We start from the raw sequence: 20,933 nt of genomic DNA on the forward strand, positions 1-20,933 counted from the left end.
AGTGCTAGCTGCATGTAACAAAAAAAAATTATGCAAATCGGCCCAGCGGGGCCTGAGAAATCCTCCTACGCAGATTACCTCGAGCTGAGCTCAGGATAACCGGCAAGGAGGTTAAGGGATAGGACAGTAGGTAAAGGGAAGCTGTGTATGGGGTGGCAGAAATGGTGGTCAGTGGACAAAGTGTCCTAGGTAGGAGAGTATGCTTGCCTGAAGAGGTGAGTTTTTAGATTGCGCCTAAAAACAGTGGGTGAGTGATGGTTGTGTTGAGGGAGAGTGTTCCAGAGGTGGGGAGAGGATGTAGAGAAGTCTTATAAGCGGGAGTGAGAAGAGGCGACCAGAGAAGAAGATAGGAGAATATTGTTAGTAAAGCGGAGATTGGTATCTGGAAATACATTGATTTAGATAGGAAGGATCTAGGTTGTGGAGAGGTTTGTAGGCGAGATTAAGGATTTTAAATTGTATCCTTTGTGTAACTGGCAGCCAGTGAAGGTACAGACAGAGGGGCATTGGGCTGGAGAAGTGGGAGAAGAGGTGGATGAGTCGTGCAGCAGAGTTCATAATGGACTGTAGCGGGGCTAAACGGTTGGCAGGGAGGCCGCAGAGCAGAGAGTTGCAATAGTCTAGTTGTGAAAGAATTGGCATGCCCCGGAAGTTTGGTAGTGTCCTGTGTAAGAAAAGGGCGGATGCAGGAGATGTTCTTTAGGTGGAAGCGACAAGAGGAGGATAGTTTGTCAATGTGTGGTTTGAATAAGAGACTTGAGTCCAGTATTAAACCTAGACAGCCAGTCTGGGGTACAGGTGTTATAGAAGTGGCATCAACAGAAAGTGATGTAAGGCAGGGGCATTGAATTGTGAGGTGAGAAGATTACCATTTCAGTCTTGTCCATATTGAGTTTTAGAAAACCCAACGCTTCTGGGGAGCTCGCTGATCGATGAATATACAATGTAACCCTATGAAGGTAATCCTACTGCGGCATTGCGATTTGTATTAAATCGCAATTGTCCTGCATAAAGCATTTTCTGAGCGATTGCGCTTGAGGGAATAAATCGCTTGGAAAATAGCAATCGTTTTCCGATTTGCAGTTTGAACTAAGTCTAACTTGGTTGATTGTTTCGCACGCCATCTGCGCCGCTGATCCCATCCATTGACAGTGATGGGATCAGCTCTGCGCTTGCGAGCAAAATGCAGGCAGCAGTACGCAAGCGCTTCCCAGCACATCGTACTGCTGCGCAGCGCAGTAGATGTGAACGGTAGAAGGGCAGTCTCAGCACATCATACGCGCTTCCATATGCGCACGGAAGCGCATATGATGTGAACGAGGCCTTAAAGGGGCACTACAGCGAAAAACTGTAAAATTTAAAATATGTGCAAACATATACAAATAAGAAGTACATTTTTTCCAGAGTAAAATGAGCCATAAATTACTTTTCTCCTATATTGCTGTCAGTTACAGTAGGTAGTAGAAATCTGACAGGTTTTGGACTAGTCCATCTCTTTATAGGGGATTCTCAGGGATATATTTATTTTCAAAAGCACTTAGTGAATGGCAGTTGCTCTGTCCAACTGCCAAAAACTGTGTAGCAAGCAGGGAGGCTGGCCAGCATCACTGTTTAAAGAAGAACTCCAACCAAGAATTTAACTTTATCCCAATCAGTAGCTGATACCCCCTTTTACATGAGAAATATATTGCTTTTCACAAACAGACCATCAGGGGACGCTGTATGACTGATATTGTGGTAAAACCCCTCCCACAAGAAGCTCTGAGGACCGCAGTGCTCCTGGCAAACTGCCACAATGTAACAATGTTCACAGACAGGAAATAGCTGCTTACAGCTGTCTCTAACGGCCAAAACAACTAGTAGCAGCTACATAACCTGCCCACAGTAAAAATGTCACCATGTGATAAATGTCAGAATGTAAATCAGGGAGAGGAAAGATGTTACAATGAGCAAACACTGACTAAATCATTTATACATAATTATTGTAAAAATGAAGCACTTTTTTAATTACATTATTTTCACTGGAGTTCCTCTTTAAATCATTTTTTGGGAATATCTTTATAAAGAGTAAAAGCCTTGCTGAGAATCCCCTATGAAGAGATGGACTAGTCCAAAACCTGTCACTTCTGTCAGATTTCTACTGAAGAGAAGTAATATATGGTTATTTTACTCTGGAAAAAAATGTACGTCTTATTTGTATATGTTTGCACATATTTTAAATTTTACAGTTTTTCGCTGTAGTGCCCCTTTAAAGTTTATTAAGATACTGTCCATTCAATCAATTTCCCTATGAAGGTTCCTGCTGCATCCCCAAGATGCCGAGATGGCCTGGTAATTTTATGGACGCAAGTCTGCTTTAGGCCTCTTTTCCTCGGGAAAATGCAGCAGCAAGCAGTTCTGAGAATTTGAGAGGCTTTTCACAGCCAATCAATTGCTTCTGGAAAAGGGGCCTTTAAGGGTGGCCAAACACTGGTCGATTTGCCATCAGATCGACCAACAGATAGATCCCTCTCTGATCGAATCTGATCAAAGAGGGATCGTATGGCTGCCTTTACTGCAAACAGATTGTGAATCGATTTCAGCATGAAATCGATTCACCATCTGTGAAGCTGCCGCTGCCCCCCCTGCATACATTACCTGATCCGGCCGGCACGAGTCCCCGTCTCCTTCTCCGTTCTGGGCTCCAGCTTCACTGTACTTCCTGTCCGGGGAAGCTTAAACAATAGAGGGCGCTCTACTGTTTAAACCTCCTGTCAGGACAGGTAGAAGTGAAGCCTGCCGGAGCCCAGCGGAGAAGGAGCAGCAGTGACAGCGGGGATACGCGCCGGCCGGATCAGGTAATGTATTGCCGGTAGCGTCGGTCAAACGCCGCGATCGACGCACTCCCGACCCGCCGGTGATCGAGCGAAATTTTCCGCACGGACAGATCAATGGGAACGATCGATTCGGACCGAAATCGATCGTTCAGTCAGCATTTGCGCAACGATTTCACAGCAGATTCGATCACAGTGATCGAATGTGCTGTATATCGGCGGGAAAACCGTTAAGTGTATGGGCCCCTTTATGCTGGAAATACACCATACAAATTTCTGTTAGATTTTCTGTAGAGACTAGTCATTGTCTCTGTGTGATGTCTTATGCTGGGGATACACGGTACGACCTGGAGGCTCGATTAGCTGCCGGATCGACTCCCGCTGCGTCCCCTTATCTTCCGCTCGACTCCCCGCTATTGATCGAGCGGACGGGGATTGAGAAGGGTCATCGGACCTGTCAAAAATTATCAATTGAGTTATCAGCGGCTCGATTGATAAGGGGGAAAACATACCGTGTATCCCCAGCTTTATGGTTATCCCCTGCTGAGTAGAACAATGCCTAATTGCTAGGCAGATAGATGGTTAGATAATTTCCAACATGTTGGAAATTATCTATCTGGCAGGTAAATCTAATGCTGGGAATAGACGGTGCATTTCTGCCTTATCAATCGAGCCGCTGATGGCTCGACTGATAATTTCCGACGTGTCCGATCACGCGGCGTATCGATTCCGCGTGCGGGAATCGATCCGGGCGCCCGCGGGGACATGGTGGGAGTCGATCCGGCGGCTAATCGGGCCGGTGGGTCGACTCGTGTATTCCCAGCATAACAAAAAATCTAAAGGCTGCCATACACTGGTCGATTGCCATCAGATCGACCAGCAGATAGATCCCTCTGTGATCGAATCGGATCAAAGAGGGATCTATTGGCTGCCTACACTGCAAACAGACTTTGAATAGATTTCACCATGGAACCGATTCACAAACTGTGGAGCTGCCACCGCGTCCCCCCCCCATACATTACCTGATCCGGCCGGCGCAAGTCCCCCGGTCTCCCCTGCCTCTTCTCCGCTCTCGGCTCCAGCTTCACTTTACTTCCTGCCGGGGGAAGTTTAAACAGTAGAGGGCGCTCTACTATTTAATGAAACTTCCCCCGACAGGAAGTGAAGCCAGCCAGAGCCCTGGAGCCCAGTGCGGAGAAGAGACAGCGGGTACACGCGCCATCGGAACAGGTAATGCATTACCGCTAGCGTCAGTCGACAGACATTCGAACGCCGCTATCGACGCACTCCCGACCCACCGGCGATCGAGCAAAACCTTCTGCGCGGACAGATCGACGAGAACAATCGGTTTCGGACGGAAATAGATCGTTCGGTCAGCGTTTGCGCAACGATTTCACAGCAGAATCAATCACAGTGATCGAATCTGCTGTATATCGGCGGGAAATAGTATAAGTGTATGGGCCCCTTAATAGAAAATTGTATGGTGTATTCCCAGCATTAGGGGACATACCAGGAAACATCATCGGGAAATTCAGCTACCGTAATTAAATGGATGGCACTCTCAAACTACTAGGTTTCCAGTAGGTTGTAGTAAACTATGCCCACACTATTTGGCCAATCACAATGCTTTGTGCTGTAAGAGGATACTGTGATTGGAGAGCTGTTCCCTATTAAAGAGACTCTGTAACAAAAAAAAGTTCCCCTGGCTCCAGTGGGGGCACTGGTGCGGCTTTTAGCACAGAGATAGGCGAAATTAGCAGATCTCTGTGGGGTCCGCACTACTACGCAGGAGACTTGCGCCTGCGCAGTAGAGCAGCCCAACAGTGATTGGCTATTTCCGCCTGCGCTGGAGCCGGCAAGGAAAATATTTACATCCCAGCCGTTCCTGGAGCTTTTTCGCCATGGTCAGTTAAAGGGGGTGCTCAGCAAGCAATTGCCAAGCAGCAGTGCGTAGTTACCAGGCAGCAGCAAGAGGTTGTTAGAGTTTGAGAGGCATTTCAGTGCCTATCAACTAGGCCTCTTTTCCACAGACAGTCGATAGGCAGTGAAGTGCCTTTCAAACTCTCATAACTGCTCACTGCTACCTGGTAACTGCTTGTTGCTCCCTGGTAACTGCAACTGGTAACTGAGCACACAATTCAACTGCTCATGGACAAGAGGCCAACACCATGTTAGGCAAGGTTCACATTTGCGTTAGCAGTCAGGATTTTCCGGACCGGATCCGGAACGTATACTGTACAAACAGAACGGACGTTTGGCAATCCAATGATAGTCTATGGATGCGTACATACTCGTCCGTTCCACGCAGACCGGATACGGACTCCGGACACTTTTCCAACTTGCTCTATTTTTCACGTACGTCGGATCCGGCCGCCGCACCTGGGACCGGATCCTGACTGCACCGTCCGCACAGCTGAAACCAATGAGAAACAGAAAGGAGGCAACACACTGGCTAGCAAATCTGGACGTTCTACCCACTTCCTATGCGTTTTCTATGGTTATAGCAGCCATTTTGGATGGTACATGGGCCTAGCGTTTGAGGAGTGGAGCAGCAGTGACTTGTGGCTGGAGATATTTGGCAGCATGTCGGACGAAGGGGTGAGGCCCTACACACCTGAGGACCTGATTCTACAGGTGCAGCAGCTACCTGCCTGGTGCACCCCCCATCTCCTGCGAGGAGCACGCCTTCTTCCCACATAGTAATAGGTAAAAATCAAAAAGGAGACAATTCCCAGGTAAAATGAGTACAAAAACACTGGATCCATGGTCCAAACTGCAGTCTCTATATCCAAGGATGGTCTCCACACGTCAGGCTGTCTCCAACAATGACCCCAGGGCTTCTGCAGACCTCCCAGACCCAAAGAATTTATATAGTCTGTTATCTCTTTAAAACACGGATTCGGATATCAACCGGATCCGTAACTGATGAAAAAACAGATGCAAACGGAACGGATCCGTAACGGATCCGGAGTGCAACCTTACACATCCGGTCCGGATGCGCCCGGAACGGATCCGGACATCCGTTCCGTTTTTTGCAAAAACACAAGTGTGAACGGAGCCCTATGCTAACTATGCAGTGAAATGTGTGCATGGAATTAAACTAATCAAAATCATGAGCTACTGGATTTGATTGATCCAGTTCTAAGCTAAGCCCTATTCTACTCGAGGTGACCCAGCAGGACACTTCATGGGGAAATTCTGCTAACAAGATTGGGTGCGTAGCACCCTCTAGATAGAACTAATAGGTTGTATAAAATAAGTACGCCCAAACTATTTGGCCAATCACAACACTTCGTACTGTAAAGGGGGCTGTGATTGGAAAACTGTTCCCTATGAGGTTTCCTGCTGGGTCACCTCAATAATGCCTCTTTTCCACGGACTGTTGATAGGCAGTGAAATGCCTCTCAAACTCTCACAACTGCCTGGTAACTGCTCGCTGAGCACAGTTGAACAGTCCGTGGAAAAGAGGCCTCAGACTTGCTACCCGAGCTGGTTTAAAATTAAAAGAACATACAATTTGTATCAACTCAAAATTACTAGCATCTCCCTAACCATTTTTCAGACAGGTAATAGAAATTGATGCAAAAATGCAACACGCATCTGCGTGCATTAAAACTTATGACCTATTCCACACAATATAAAACACTATCGACATATAATATACATTATAATTTTATTATCTCTAATCTGTAATATTACTAATTTATTGTTACCAACGTTGTATTGCTTCTGTGAAGTGGCAATATAAACAAGTATTTTCTGATGTATTCCCTTGGTGGGGTTACAATAGTGCTCCCTGACTGCAGACATAAGCCCCCATGCCCGGGTGGAGGGCAGCAGCTGCAGGAAGGCGACCAGGCTCTCTGGTGTCTCTGCCCAGAAGAGCTGCTAGAGAGAGAGGCAGCAGTAGTAGTCAGAGTGATCTGAGCTCTATGCGAGCAGCAGCTACACAGCGTGACCCTCCCCATCGCGACGTGCACGCTACAACGTCGGAACGTGGCATTGTGGACGGTGACGCTGAGCGGCGGCGGCGGTGTGAGAGGGAGAGAGTTTGTGTGTACGAGACCGAGCGGGGTGTGAAGATGGCGGACGGGGAGGCCGAGCCGGAGAGCGGCCCCTGCCCGGACCTGGCCGCCGAGATCCCCCGTTTGGAGGAGAGGCTGCAGGAGCTGGAGAATGACGTGCGGGCGGCGCGGGCTGGCGGAGAGGAGGACGAGGCCGTGCAGGCGGCCAGCAGCGATTACTGCCAGCGCTTCTGTCAGGTGAGGAGAGCTGTGCGGGGGACGCTGTGCCCGGTACTGCGAGCGGCGGTGCAGGCTGCTGAGGAGGACAGTCGCTGCCTGTAATGGTGGAGAGTGCGCTGGGCGGGATCTGTCGCTCCATTGTGTGTGTGTGTGTGTGTAACTGTGTATACATGTTACATACATGTAAAGAGGCCGGGACACAGCGCACTGCTGCATGCATGCTACCATCCTCCTCCGGGGACCCCCCTGTAGCAGCCAGCATAGGAGTGTATGCATGTAGTGTGTCCCCCCTCTCCCCCCGTGCAGCAGATCAGGGAGGCAGCGCTCTGCTGCTGCTGTCTCCATGTTGTTACATGGCTGCCCACCATCTCATACACTTCCAGGCTGGGCTCTTGTGTCTGCCCGGGGTGCCCATTGTGCTGGGTGCATGACCTGCAGGGCCCTTGCCTGACAGACCACCTTCTCCATACAACTGCCCGCCCCTTCTGCTCTGATCTGCAGCCGTCTGTCTGATCCTCTCGCTGCCATGGATTGGTGGCTTTTGTGCGTCCAGCCATGACACTTCTGCTCTAGCATTTCTACTGTGGAGGATGTTATTTTATTGATTTTGTTTTCTTCCCATCGTTTGGATTTGAGATATGAAGTCTCCTCCTACTTGGTTACACTGAATGTCTGCTGTTGAGAAGGCTTGTGTATTGTAAAGGGGAAATGGGATTGCTCACGCCCCCTCCTTTCTCCATTCAAGTTTCATCCAGTTCCTCCTGCAGCATAGCCACTAAGGGGATTATCTATTAACCTCCCTCTTTAGTCTGTAATATTCTTCATGACATTCTGATATGCCAACTGCATAGTGTTTTCCTTTGAATTCAGGAAGCTTTTTCTTTTAAGATTTGTTTGTCCTTTCATCTTACTGCTGTGATTCCCTTTGTGGCCTATTTACTTACCCCAAGCAAGTACTTGTACTTTTCTTTTCCAAAATAAAAACTTGTTTCAGTTTTGGAAGGCAGATGTGTCTGAATATTCAATCCTTGCACTTTGAGGCATGCCAATGGAACCACTCTACTGCAATTACAGAAATCAAACAAACAGAGAACATTCATATTCTGCTTTTCTCCTGGCAGACTCAAAGCGCCAGAGCTGCAGCCACTAAGACGCGCTCTATAGGCAGTAGGAGCATTAGAAACTTGCCCAAGGACTCCTACTGAATAGGTGTTGGCTTACTGTACAGGCAGAGCCGAGAATTGAACCCTGGTCGCCTGTGTCAGAGTCAGAGCCCTTAACCATTACACTTTCCTGCTGTGCTTACATTCCACAGATGGGTCACACAGTAAAGGTGCCCATACACTCGTCAGATTGGCAGCAGATAGATAAGAAATGCATCTGATGATCTATCTGATGCATTTTTAGAACATTTTTTTTACCAGGATAGAATTCCAATAGATTTCAGTTTGAAATCTATTGAAATTCGATCTGATGGCATTTTTTTGCCATCGGATTTCCATTAAGGCCAATGCAAACTGATAAGCAATCTCATCAGATCGACCTAAATTTTCCACCCTGCCAGTTCGATGGAAATCCATCGAAATCGGCCATCGATCGGTCGATTGGCCAACCGATTTGCGATCGATCGGTCGGCCAGAAAATCGGCTGAGTGTACTATGGCCCCCTTTATTTTTGTGAAGACCGCCTTTATGTATACTTTATTCTAAAGACTATCCCATTTGTTTTAGAAATGAAAATGAAGCTGTAGTGCGCCTGTACAGTAGGTCCTGGGGATAGAATGAGCTTTTTTTTTTTTATGCACCACTATTGCTAAACAAGTTCAATGATACATTGGATGAGATAGACATGTGTATGTACATTACTGAGCATACAAATAACTGGGCTGGGTGCCTTTTTATTTTTTTTATTTTTCTTTGCCCCTTCCTCTGTCAACGTTCAGCAAATGGCCCCAGGTAGAAGGTCGTCTGACATTCTACCTGGGGCCATTTGCTGAACAGTGACAGTCCTATATTAGGGCATAATACACTGTGGTCCTTTGCTGACCAGGTGATGATGATGAACTTCAAACTCGGGTGGCTATTAATACACTGCGTACACTCTTCATTGGTTTACATTTGCATAAGTGTGGGCTACGGGGAATAGCTACACCCCACTGTGATTCTATAGTGTGGGGAGATGAGCTAAATTCTCCTCTAGATTTATACAATAACATTTGTAATGCACTTTTCTCCCAAAGACTCAAAGCGCTTAGTTACATCTCAAATTAATACAATGTTGCAGACTGGACTGTTATAGAGGAAATCAGGAAGTCAGGTGTTTATAAATGGGTGACTTTTCAGTTTGGACTGCTTCCAGGGATGGAGATGTCCTGATAAGTTGTGGCAGGGAGTTCCAAAGTGCAGAGGCAGCATGACAGCTCTGTCTCCAAAGGTTTTGAGGTGGACTTGGCGGGTGACACTAGCCCCGTTCAAACATTGCTGACTAGTGAGCCACTATTTTTTTTCTTGTTGTTTTGTTTTTTAGCTTATTAAAACTATAGCATCAGTGCATTTCTATTTTTAATAAGACAGTTGACGCTCACTGTCTATTATATACAAGTGTCTGTCTATCTGTCTATCTATATCTATCTATGTGTACTTGAGGGTCCTTGTGGGCACAGTGTTGATTTATATAATTATGCATAGACATGAACTTGATTCACAATTTTGGTCAGTTGTCTTGATTGCAGCCATTGAATGTTCACACTGATCCATCCATTTGGATGGATTATTTCAGATAAATATTGTATATACAGTATATGATAAAGTTTCTGGTATAGATTTTCTGCATTACCTAACGTTTGTTAGCTGATTGTTGCTATAACTACTTTGGAGCTCAGTGTACCATTCACTGTGCGATGCAGCCATGACTCGTTCTCACTTGGGCGATCAGCGGGTGATTCGCAATACAAACGTAATGGGAGGGATCTCACTGCTGTGTATGCTCCGGTCACGGGCGATTCACGATTAGTGGCAATAGCAAAACATGTAGCATTTTGCCGCAATTCCAGAGCGATCATGATACAGTGCTTAAAAAAGCGTTGGTCGCAACCGCTTGGGAAACGCGAGAGTGTACAGTGATTTTTACCACACTAATCACGGTAAAATCATCCACGCAAGATGCTGGCACTAAGTGCTAGCGCTTTGCGGTTGCTAATGTGAATGAGCCCTTAGTGTCTTAGGCTGGTTTCACACTAGAACACAGTCACAATGTTGACTGCCACAGTGATCCTTTGTACAATCCAATGTGACCGTCCATAGTTCAAATTGTGTCTGTTGTAATGGACCTCTCACAGATTGCATGCTTTCTATGACCTACCCAATTTCTTTCTGCTGTTCAGAAGTCATGCAGGAAGAGACACTGTTCCTGCACTGCAATAGACAGTTGGACATGACTGACCGGATCCTATAATTCATGTAGGATCTGCTGAAATATCTGTTGCGGTCTGTACCTGGGGCTTCCTCCAGCCCCCTCTGCTTGATCGCTTCCTTGGCGCTGTCATCCGCCGCCTTCTGTATCCTCCGTAAATGTGGCCACTAATGATACAATTTGCTGAACAATCGATTACGAACAATATTTTGTATGAACGATCGTAAATGATCGTTTGGGACTACTAATGGACAGAAATCTCCTAATCAATCCGATCAGATTGATGTGATCGAGCCGAAATTCAGATTAATTTTATTAATCTGATTGGATTGGTTAGGAGATTTTAGTCAGTTAGTGGTCACAAACGATAATTTACGATCGTTCATACGAAGAATCCTTCGTAATTGATTTATCAGCAAATTATATCATTAGTGGCCACCTTAAGGTCTCCCAGTATCTTGGCCAGTTAGTGCATGCGCATGGTGGCTGTGCGCACTCCCCTGTCTCGCTCCCATGGACAGGAGAGTTCTGCGCAGTAGTACTGTGCAGGCGCAGAGAGCTCCCGGCGATGCGGGCGTGAAAAGCTGAGCCACGCATGCACAGTAAGTTACCGAGAGCCCTTACGGAGGATACAGAAGGCGGAGGACAGGTTCGAGGGAGCGATCAGGCCGGGGGTGGCGGGAGGAAGCCCCAGGTATGTATTATTTTTTTTTTTTTGTTTTCTTTTAATCTCAGGTGTCCTTTCAGTGTGCTTAAACTTCCAAGTGCTTGCTTTACTGCATCACGCAAAATGCTCCAGTGTTTCGTGGGGAGAAGTAACATCAGCCATGTGACTGTTAAGCTGTTGGTAAAATCCTTGATTTTAGAAGTGGAACTGGGGATATTTACGGAAATCTTTTGCTCCACTCAGTTAAGGCCCTAGTTTAGCTTCTCATTTTCTTCATGCATGTAACAGTAAATTTGTTTTAATCTCCTTGGCGGTAATCCCGAGTTACGCTCAGGCTAGCCCGCCGGGAGCTCTATGCAGAGTATTGCGCGCAGCGGGCGCTTTTACTCATCTCCCGGGGGATCCAGACTTTGATAGCCGTTCTCATTCCTGTTCTCCGAAGCTCTGAATCACTCTGGTGAGATTGTGGTCATCGATCTCACCACAGAGTTACAGCGCCACCCAGAAGACGGAGGTTAAATTGCAGTGCTGGAGCCCAGGGAGGTGAATGAGAGCAGGGGCTGCTGCAGGCATTCTGGCCGCATGAGTTTTTTTCTGATTTTTTAGGGTCTGAAACGTTTTAAAAGACCCTAAATTCCAGAAATAATCATACTGCCAGGGGGGGGTTAACGTGTGATGTTTTGTTATTTGTACTTTATGCAGTAAATCTATTGAAAGTAACCTTTTATTGCCTGGATAATTAGTTCCTTCCCCAACACAGTAGATCATGTGACCCAGGCCACCACCTCCTGCTGGGAGAGGTTAACTCTTTGCAGCCAGCACTGCAACTATAGTTCAACAGTTTGTCCTTGCTCAGTTTGTAATAAAGCATTTGTCCCCTCCCACACTCTTAGGCCTCGTTCACATCATTTAGCGCAAATGGCTGTGCGATCGGAACGCAGCGCGTCCGATCGCACGCCATCTGCGCTCCTATGCGCTGCGCTGCAGATCCCATTCATTACAATGAATGGGATGTGCGCTGCGATTAACAAAAATGCGTGCAGTACGCGATAGCGCAATCGCGTTGCCACGCAGCGCATATGATGGGAACGGTAGAAGGGCTGTCTATGCCCTTCTACCGTTCTTGCGTGTCGCACACTATACGCGCTGCTAAAATGCGCACGGCAGTGCGTATAGTCTGAACGAGGCCTTACTTGTGTCCTTTTTATAAAGCTATGTGCACCTCTCTGTCCAATTTGTCACCTATATTTTTGTTTGTTTGTTTGTTTTTTAAATAAACTCACCAGGGAGGGTGTGCGAAAGGTAAATGCTTCATTACACACTGAGCAGGGAGGAATTGGTTGGGTTTGGTGACCGTTTGACTACAGAGTTACAGTAATCTTCTCACCAACAGAGCAGGTTAGAGAGGTCAAGTAATCAGCTCTATGTGAAAGGTAACCTGAGGTGCTATGGAGGCTGATATTATTTCCTTTTAAACCATACTGGTTTCCAGGCTGCACTGCTCATCCTCTGCCTCCAACACTTTTAGCTGTAAACCCTGAACAAGCATGGAGATCAGGTGCTCTGACTGAAGTCTGGCTGAAATAGCCACATGTTTGTTTTAGATGTGTGATTCAGGCACTATTGAAACCAGAAAGATCAGCAGGATGCCAGGCAACTGAATTGTTGAAAAGGAAATAAATATGGCAGCCACCGTATCCCACTCACCTCAGACTCCATTTATCACAGAGCTGATAACGTGACACTTCCCATCTATGCATTCAAACCCCACATTCATTATCTTGCCAGCCTCCTTGTTCTTTTTGAAGGATACGCGCAACATTCTGTAGCTTACTTTATTTTTTACATTCTTTGCCTCCTTTAATAGACACAGCAAGTAATTCTTCATTTACTGTTTGGTTCTTCTGAAGTTTAACTTTAAAGCGGTATCGTCACCATAAAAATCAAATTTCAACAGCAACTGGTCTGAGTGTATTAAGTGATAAAGATGCTAATCCTGCATTCAAAACTTTCAAAACGTTTTCTGGTGTTATGATTTGGAGTTATCATATACCTTAGGAGCACTGGCCCTTTAGTAGTCGGTGCCAAAGAATTGCATGCTGGGGGTTCTTTTTATCTATAATATATTCCTCCTCTTCCCTTTATTTCCCTGCCTGCTGCTTATCTGAAACCTGATCCCCTAATCACTTGTGTTTACAAGCAAGACTGAGGTGACTCAGCGATTGGAGGAGACAAGAAAAAAAAGTAAAGGGCAGAAATGGCATCATGAGTTAGCCTTTACTGTGGGCAAAAGACATGGCCCCCACCAGGAACAGAATTCTCGTCATTTATTATATAACATTCACTGAAATCAAAACGTGGACAGTACAATACATGTGTTATGTAAGTAGATCAAGTATGTATCTACTTATATATGTGTTTTTTTTCCCCCCTGGAATAGTATGGCTGATCCTACTGCTTTAACAATACCATCTTCACTTGAAAAAAATAAACTTTCTTTCTCACTTTTGGGTCTTGATTTTGATGAGCCACTTGAAAATTATCAAAATATCACTCAAAATACTCTAGTGAAACAGCAACTGGACCACCATATTCTTCATTGTGCTGTCACAGCAGGTGGAAGCACCTTGCATGTGTCGTCATGGCAGGTACGAGAGCCCTAGTCAAACGATAGCAAGGATTTCCTCCTCAAATACAATTTGCATTGTATTCTTGTGGCAGTCAAGCTAAAATGTTAAAGCATACCATATTTTTTGGGGGGTGAGGGGAGGTGAGTGTAAAATATATACGTATTTTAGTAGTTCAAAGCTTCTGGATTGTCCGAAAGCCCTGTACACATGCTAGATTAAAGGAGGCTGATAACAACCGCTTCAGCTGAAAATCCGGCGTGTGTACAGCATCCCCTGATTGCTGCCCAGCCAGCGATCCACCACTGGAGAGGGAAGGCTCTGTACTTTACAGAGCCTTCCATGTCTCCTCCTGATCCCCTTGTTCCAGCGCTGTCACCACTTTTGCATGTATTCAACCAACTGGTTGAATGCGCCTTTGGGTACCCTCTTGAGAAGACTAGTGCTTCTCAAGACAAGCGGCAATACGGACCCATTCATCCTCAGGAGCACTCAGATACAGTATGTGATTAGGGGAGGCAGCTGGAAGAAACGGGCCACTCAGATGCAGTCTTGCTGTTTCTCCAGGGGTTGTAGGGCTGCACTTGAGAAGCTTTAAAATACATACACACTCACTGAGCACAGACTGTCAGGATCCAGCATGATCCTTCGGGCAACACTGTGGTGTACATACACATCCCATAACTTTAGCCAAGGGACATGTCTGATTATATGTAGAAGGGGAGGAAAGACAACGATGGGCGATGGATTGGCTTAACAGGGGCAAGTTGAAATGGGGAACAGTGCATTTGGGCATTGTTGCTAAATATCCGTCATGCCGGATCTTCATGAAACCTCGGGAACATCTGTACAGGTTATGTTCTCGACCAAGATGGTCCTTAAAGTCAATGGGAACAGTCTGTGTAAACAAAAACAGATACTTATTCTAGGTCCTATAGAGCCTTCCCTCTTCTTTCCTGGTGCCCTCAGTGCAGCCCTGTCCCTGGGAGCAGTATTTGACCAATTTGGTCAAATACTGCTCGCTCCTCTACCAAAGGAGGCTGAGAAGTATGGCACCCTCTCTCGCTCACTCACATGCGCAGTATGGAGCCACCTGTCTTTGGGAGGACTCGGCTCCTGAAGACTTCCAAAGTCCCCCGCGGCAGCGGATTAAAAAACGGGAGCCAGTACCGAGGGCAGCGGGAGAGTAGAGAGAAGGCTCTGTAGGACCCAGAGCTTCCCCTCTCCTCAGATAAGTATCTGTTTTTTTTGTTTGTTACAGATGGCCCCCATTGACTTTAACCATCCTGGCGTTCTATTAAGATCGCCAGGGCGGCTGCGGGTTTTTTTTTTAAATTAAAAAAAACTATTCCATGCAGCCAACTGAAAGTTGGCTGCATGAAAGCCCACTAGAGGGTGCTCCGGTCGCGTCATTCTGATCGCCTCCGGTGATCAGAATTAACAAGGAAGACCGCAATGAGCGGCCTTCCTTGTTTTGCTTACCTCGTCGCCATGGCGACGAGCGGAGTGACGTCATGGACGTCAGCCAACGTCCTGACGCCAGCCGCCTCCGATCCAGCCCTTAGCGCTGGCCGGAACTGTTTGCTGGGGGGGCCCTCTTTCGTTGCCCGCGCTGCGGCGGCGATCAGGTAGCACACGCAGCTGGCAAAGTGCCGGCTGCGTGTGCTGCTTTTTATTTCATTAAAATCGGCCCAGCAGGGCCTGAGCGGCAGCCTCCGGCGGTAATGGACGAGCTGAGCTCGTCCATACCGCCCGGCTGGTTAATGGCTGCCTCGGTCATGTGTTATCTAGGCTATGTATGTAGCTTTGCTTGCCCTAAAGCTGTCTACGGAACTTGTAAAGGGTCGGCTCTGTCCCGTGACCTGTACGTGTGCAGCCACTCACTAATCCTCTGGTCCCCCGCTGCCAGCTAGTTTTGTTTTTGCAGACAGGACTGGCCACGCGTACCTTTCTCCGCATTCCCGATTGTAATTAGCGCTATTGCGGGCCGCAACGCGTACAAAAATACGCATTGCCGCATATCTATGTGTAGGTAATGCGGCAACGCGTATCTTTGTTCGGCCCGCAATAGCGCTAATTACAGTAGGGAATGCGGAGAAAGCTACGCTTGGCCGGGCCTGTCGGCAATAACGAAACTAGCTGGCAGCGGGGGACCAGAGGATTAGTGAGTGGCTGCGAGGGCACAGGACTGCTGCAGGGGGCTGGTAGAAGCCTCAGGTGGGTAAAACTCATTTTTTTTTTTCTGGCTTAAGTGTCCCTTTAACACACACATTCGTACTGCTCCCTGTTAAACAGTGATAAAAAAAAAACCCACTAGAGCTTTGTATACACGTACAAGGACTGTTACTTTGCGGGTACAGGACTCGATCCCCTGGGCAACAGTTTCGGTCAAGGACACATCACAGTCCTGGAGGCTATTGACGCGTCTACTACTATGGAAGGTGAAGAAGTGGCGGCACGTAATGCCCAATGGAATGGCTTCCAGCGGGTGGGTTAAGTAGGAGAAAAAATGTGATCCTGGCATCTGCATATGCTTGTTCAGGGTCTGTGGCTAAAAGTATGAGGCAGAGGATAAGCAAGACAGCCATGAAACCGATATTGCTTAAAAGGAAATAAATATGGCAGCCTCCAAATCACTCACTTCAGTTGTCCTTTAAGGCAATGTCTGGGGACTCCTATATACACACATTAGATGCTTTCCCAAGGTGGTCTTTATCACCTGTCTCGACTGAGTTTTAATTTAGCATGTGTATGTACCTTAAAGCACACCTGGAGTGAGCAGGATATGTAGACTGACATATTTAGTTTCTTTTAAAGAGTCACTGACGCGAAAAAACATTATGATATAATGAATTGGTTGTGTAGTACAGATAATTACTAGAAGATTAGTAGCAAAGAAAATATTCTCATTTTTATTTTCAGGTTTTTTTTTTTTTTTTTATAACATTGCATCATTCTCTATTATTTGCAGTTTACACACTACTCAGCATTCTAAATGATTTTACAGAGCACGGCAGTTAAGTATTGACATGTACTCTGCAGAGAAAAAGAAAATACAATGACTGACAGTTGAGATAACAAGCTTAAGAAGGCAGAGCTCTCTGCGACTTTGAGGGTACGTTTCCACTTGTGCGGCGCGATTTGCTTGCGGAAAATGCGTCATCTAATCCGCATACGGTTGCGGATTCGTTTACGTTTCCATGCGGATTTTCACGCGGAAGCATTCGCGATTTTAATCCTGTCAATAACGGCAAGCATTGACATGGGTTTTTAAACGAAATCGCATGCGGAAACGCCGGTAAACCGCAAGACTCAAGTGCTTGCGGTTTTCCTATTTAGTTTCATGACCGACGATTCGCTTGCGGGTGTGCGGCGGGCGAATTCTGACGGCTCTGCTGTGCAGATTTTTTTCTGCATAGCGAGCCGCACAGAATTTCTGACATTTGGAAACGGCGCCATCCACTTGTATTGGTTGAGCGAATCTGCATGCAGGAAACGCATGCAGATTCTCTCTAGTGGAAACGAGCCCTGAAAGTTGTGAAGCTCAAGGGCTCTTTGCATAGATAACTGGAGTTTCTTAACTCTTCCTGTACTGGAAACAATACAGGGAGTGAAGAATTATTAGGCAAATTAGTATTTTGACCACATCATCCTCTTTATGCATGTTGTCTTACTCCAAGCTGTATAGGCTCGAAAGCCTACTACCAATTAAGCATATTAGGTGATGTGCATCTCTGTAATGAGAAGGGGTGTGGTCTAATGACATCAACACCCTATATCAGGTGTGCATAATTATTAGGCAACTTCCTTTCCTTTGGCAAAATGGGTCAAAAGAAGGACTTGACAGGCTCAGAAAAGTCAAAAATAGTGAGATATCTTGCAAAGGGATGCAGCACTCTTAAAATTGCAAAGCTTCTGAAGCGTGATCATCGAACAATCAAGCGTTTCATTCAAAATAGTCAACAGGGTCACAAGAAGCGTGTGGAAAAACCAAGGCGCAAAATAACTGCCCATGAACTGAGAGAAGTCAAGCGTGCAGCTGCAAAGATGCCACTTGCCACCAGTTTGGCCATATTTCAGAGCTGCAACATCACTGGAGTGCCCAAAAGCACAAGGTGTGCAATACTCAGAGACATGGCCAAGGTAAGTAAGGCTGAAAGACGACCACCACTGAACAAGAACAAGCTGAAACGTCAAGACTGGGCCAAGAAATCTCTCAAGACTGATTTTTCTAAGGTTTTATGGACTGATGAAATGAGAGTGAGTCTTGATGGGCCAGATGGATGGGCCCGTGGCTGGATTGGTAAAGGGCAGAGAGCTCCAGTCCGACTCAGACGCCAGCAAGGTGGAGGTGGAGTACTGGTTTGGGCTGGTATCATCAAAGATGAGCTTGTGGGCCCTTTTCGGGTTGAGGATGGAGTCAAGCTCAACTCCCAGTCCTACTGCCAGTTTCTGGAAGACACCTTCTTCAAGCAGTGGTACAGGAAGAAGTCTGCATCCTGCAAGAAAAACATGATTTTCATGCAGGACAATGCTCCATCACACGCGTCCAAGTACTCCACAGCGTGGCTGGCAAGAAAGGGTATAAAAGAAGAAAAACTTTATGACATGGCCTCCTTGTTCACCAGATCTGAACCCCATTGAGAACCTGTGGTCCATCATAAAATGTGAGATTTACAAGGAGGGAAAACAGTACACCTCTCTGAACAGTGTCTGGGAGGTTGTGGTTGCTGCTGCACGCAATGTTGATGGTGAACAGATCAAAACACTGACAATCCGTGGATGGCAGGCTTTTGAGTGTCCTTGCAAAGAAAGGTGGCTATATTGGTCACTGATTTGTTTTTGTTTTGTTTTTGAATGTTGAGATGTTATATTGGTTTCACTGGTAAAAATAAATAATTGAAATGGGTATATATTTGTTTCTTGTTAAGTTGCCTAGTAATTATGCACAGTAATAGTCACCTGCACACACAGATATCCCCCTAAAATAGCTAAAACTAAAAACTACTTTTAAAAATATTCAGCTTTGATATTAATGAGTTTGTTGGGTTCATTGAGAACATGATTGTTGTTCAATAATAAAATTATTCCTCAAAAATACAACTTGCCTAATAATTTGCACTCCCTGTATTAGACTTGTCTCTGCTCCTGATGTTTTATTTCTTAGCTGTACTACACATACAAATCATTATATCATATTTTTTTTTCTTCAGTGTCTCTTAAACAATGCATATTCTCTGGTTGTCCTGCTGAATCACTGCTTCTAATACTCCTAGCCATAGACTCTGAACAAGCATGCAGAACATTTACTGTGACTGATGTGACTGGACTAGCTACATGCTTGTTTCAGGTGTGCATTTCAGACACTACTGCAGCCAAATAGATCAGCAGGACTGCCAGGCAACTGGTATTGTTGAAAATATAGCACCCTACATATCATTTTTCAGTTAGGCGTTCTTTAATTAATTAAAAACAAATCTGCAGTATTTTGACTTGTCAAACCTGATCGGCATGGTATGGTTTCTACTAGTTCGTACTTAGACCCTTGCCATGCAGCATAAAAACAGGCATTTAAAGGGAACCTGAAGTGATAAGGCTATGGAGGCAACCATATTTATTTCCTTTCAAACAATACTAGTTGCCTGGCTGTCCTGCTGATCCTCTGCCTCTAATACTTTTAGCCATAGAACCAGTACAAGCATGCAAATCAAATGTTTCTAACTAAAATATCAATATTTTCCAAATGCTTGTTTCAGTCATGGGATTCAGACACTACTGACGCCAAAGATCAGCAGGACTGCAAGACAACCAGTATAGTTTAAAAAGGAAATATATATGGCAACCTCCATATAGCTCTCACTTCAGGTTCCCTTTAAAGCAAATCTGTAGAAAAGAGATAATGTATTGTATGTGTAGGACAGGTAGCAAAGAAAGTTTGGTGTTTTCCTGTACAGGAAGAGATAAAACACTCAAGTTTTTATATAGGCAAATGAGCTTCTCTAAAGTATTTGACCAACTTGGTCAACTCAAGGCACCCATACATCACATAATTTTGGCGGCCGCTCGACCAATAGACAGATCTCTCTGTAAATTGGGGTGAGAGAGAGATCTGTTGGCCGCCATAAACCACAGACCGATTCCCAACCGATTTCAGCAAGATATTTCTTCAGTCGGCCTTGTGATGCCATCTCGTCACTCCAGGCCACTGTCCTCTCAGTGCACATGTACCGCCGCCTCCACATTGTTATAGCTCGTGTAGCACGTGTGGCGTCACACGTTCCCCATGTGCTATAGCGCAACGCACCAGCGACCACGCCGGGCGCAAATCTGGAAGACCAGTGTGGACACAGTGCATGACAGGAAAATTATTAGGGGGGCTGGAACGTGTACACTAGGGAGGGGCGTTTCCTTTGCGTTTGGCCAGGATTATCACACGCTGTTACCGCTGTGCACCCAATTGACCATGTCAGCCTGAAATTATCCAGCATGTCCGAACCATACATGCAACCTATTTTGGCTCAAAATTAGTTGATTGGTCGATTGGGCATGCTTTTAGCGGCATAGATTTTCATGCGATTCAATAATAATTATAGAATTGGATGGTCGATTGTCCGTCAAATCTATAGATGTATGGCCACCTTCAGTCCTGTTTTCTGAAGAGCTTAAACAGTCAAGTAACAGAGACAGCTTGCGATAAGGTTTTACTGCAGGAATGTTCAGAGAGTCATTAGCTCTGCTCCCTTTTACAGCTTAAAATAAAGTGTAGTTTCTAAACTGCAAGTGTGACAGAATGATGCAATGTTATAAATAAAGCTATATAACTAACAGGTTTCCTCTGGTGCTGTGGATGAGCGCACCCCAACTAGGCATGCCAAAGTAAGGTCCGTGCATGCCCTGTAATAATGAAGTGCTCGTGCACAGAGGGAAAAACAGCCAGACGTTTAGAAAGAAATAACTTTCAAATGTTATGTATACCGTGTGAAACTGCTCAGGGCTCCATGATAAGATTAGGCACAGGGCAGGGCTGGAGAAATATACAAAGAATTTCAGCTGGTAAATGGCACTTGGCAAGTCTGTTAGCTTCCACTGAGCACACTGTATGCATTGCTCACAACTATCTAATTCCTTTTATGCTGGGCATACACGGGCCGATGTACCCTTATCAATCGAG

The 20,933-nt window shown here is 45.9% G+C and overlaps 2 protein-coding genes across 5 annotated transcripts in view; one reads left to right on the forward strand and one right to left on the reverse strand.

The window, feature by feature from the left end:
• The window catches only part of CGA (glycoprotein hormones, alpha polypeptide), a 45,694-nt gene extending 38,894 nt beyond the window's left edge, over window positions 1-6,800 (reverse strand). For 2 of the 3 annotated variants that reach the window (XM_068231123.1, XM_068231126.1), the window contains exon 1: window positions 6,531-6,800. The gene's annotated coding sequence lies outside the window, so the exon portion shown is untranslated. Of the gene's footprint in view, window positions 1-6,526 lie in introns of all 3 variants that reach the window. The other variant, XM_068231125.1, reaches the window with a different exon arrangement.
• Window positions 1-20,933, forward strand: part of ZNF292 (zinc finger protein 292) — a 70,410-nt gene that overhangs the window by 11,109 nt on the left and 38,368 nt on the right. Inside the window, exon 1 of one of the 2 annotated variants that reach the window (XM_068231121.1) lies at window positions 6,797-7,075. The exons of the other annotated variant lie outside the window; for it this stretch is intronic. Within the exon in view, the coding sequence (XP_068087222.1) occupies window positions 6,896-7,075 (180 nt within the window). The 5' untranslated portion in view covers window positions 6,797-6,895. Of the gene's footprint in view, window positions 1-6,796; window positions 7,076-20,933 lie in introns of those variants that run through there. 2 annotated transcript variants of the gene reach the window in all.

Source organism: Hyperolius riggenbachi, chromosome 4 (genome assembly GCF_040937935.1).
Source record: "Hyperolius riggenbachi isolate aHypRig1 chromosome 4, aHypRig1.pri, whole genome shotgun sequence".
In the NCBI taxonomy this organism is placed as follows: Eukaryota; Metazoa; Chordata; class Amphibia; order Anura; family Hyperoliidae; genus Hyperolius; species Hyperolius riggenbachi.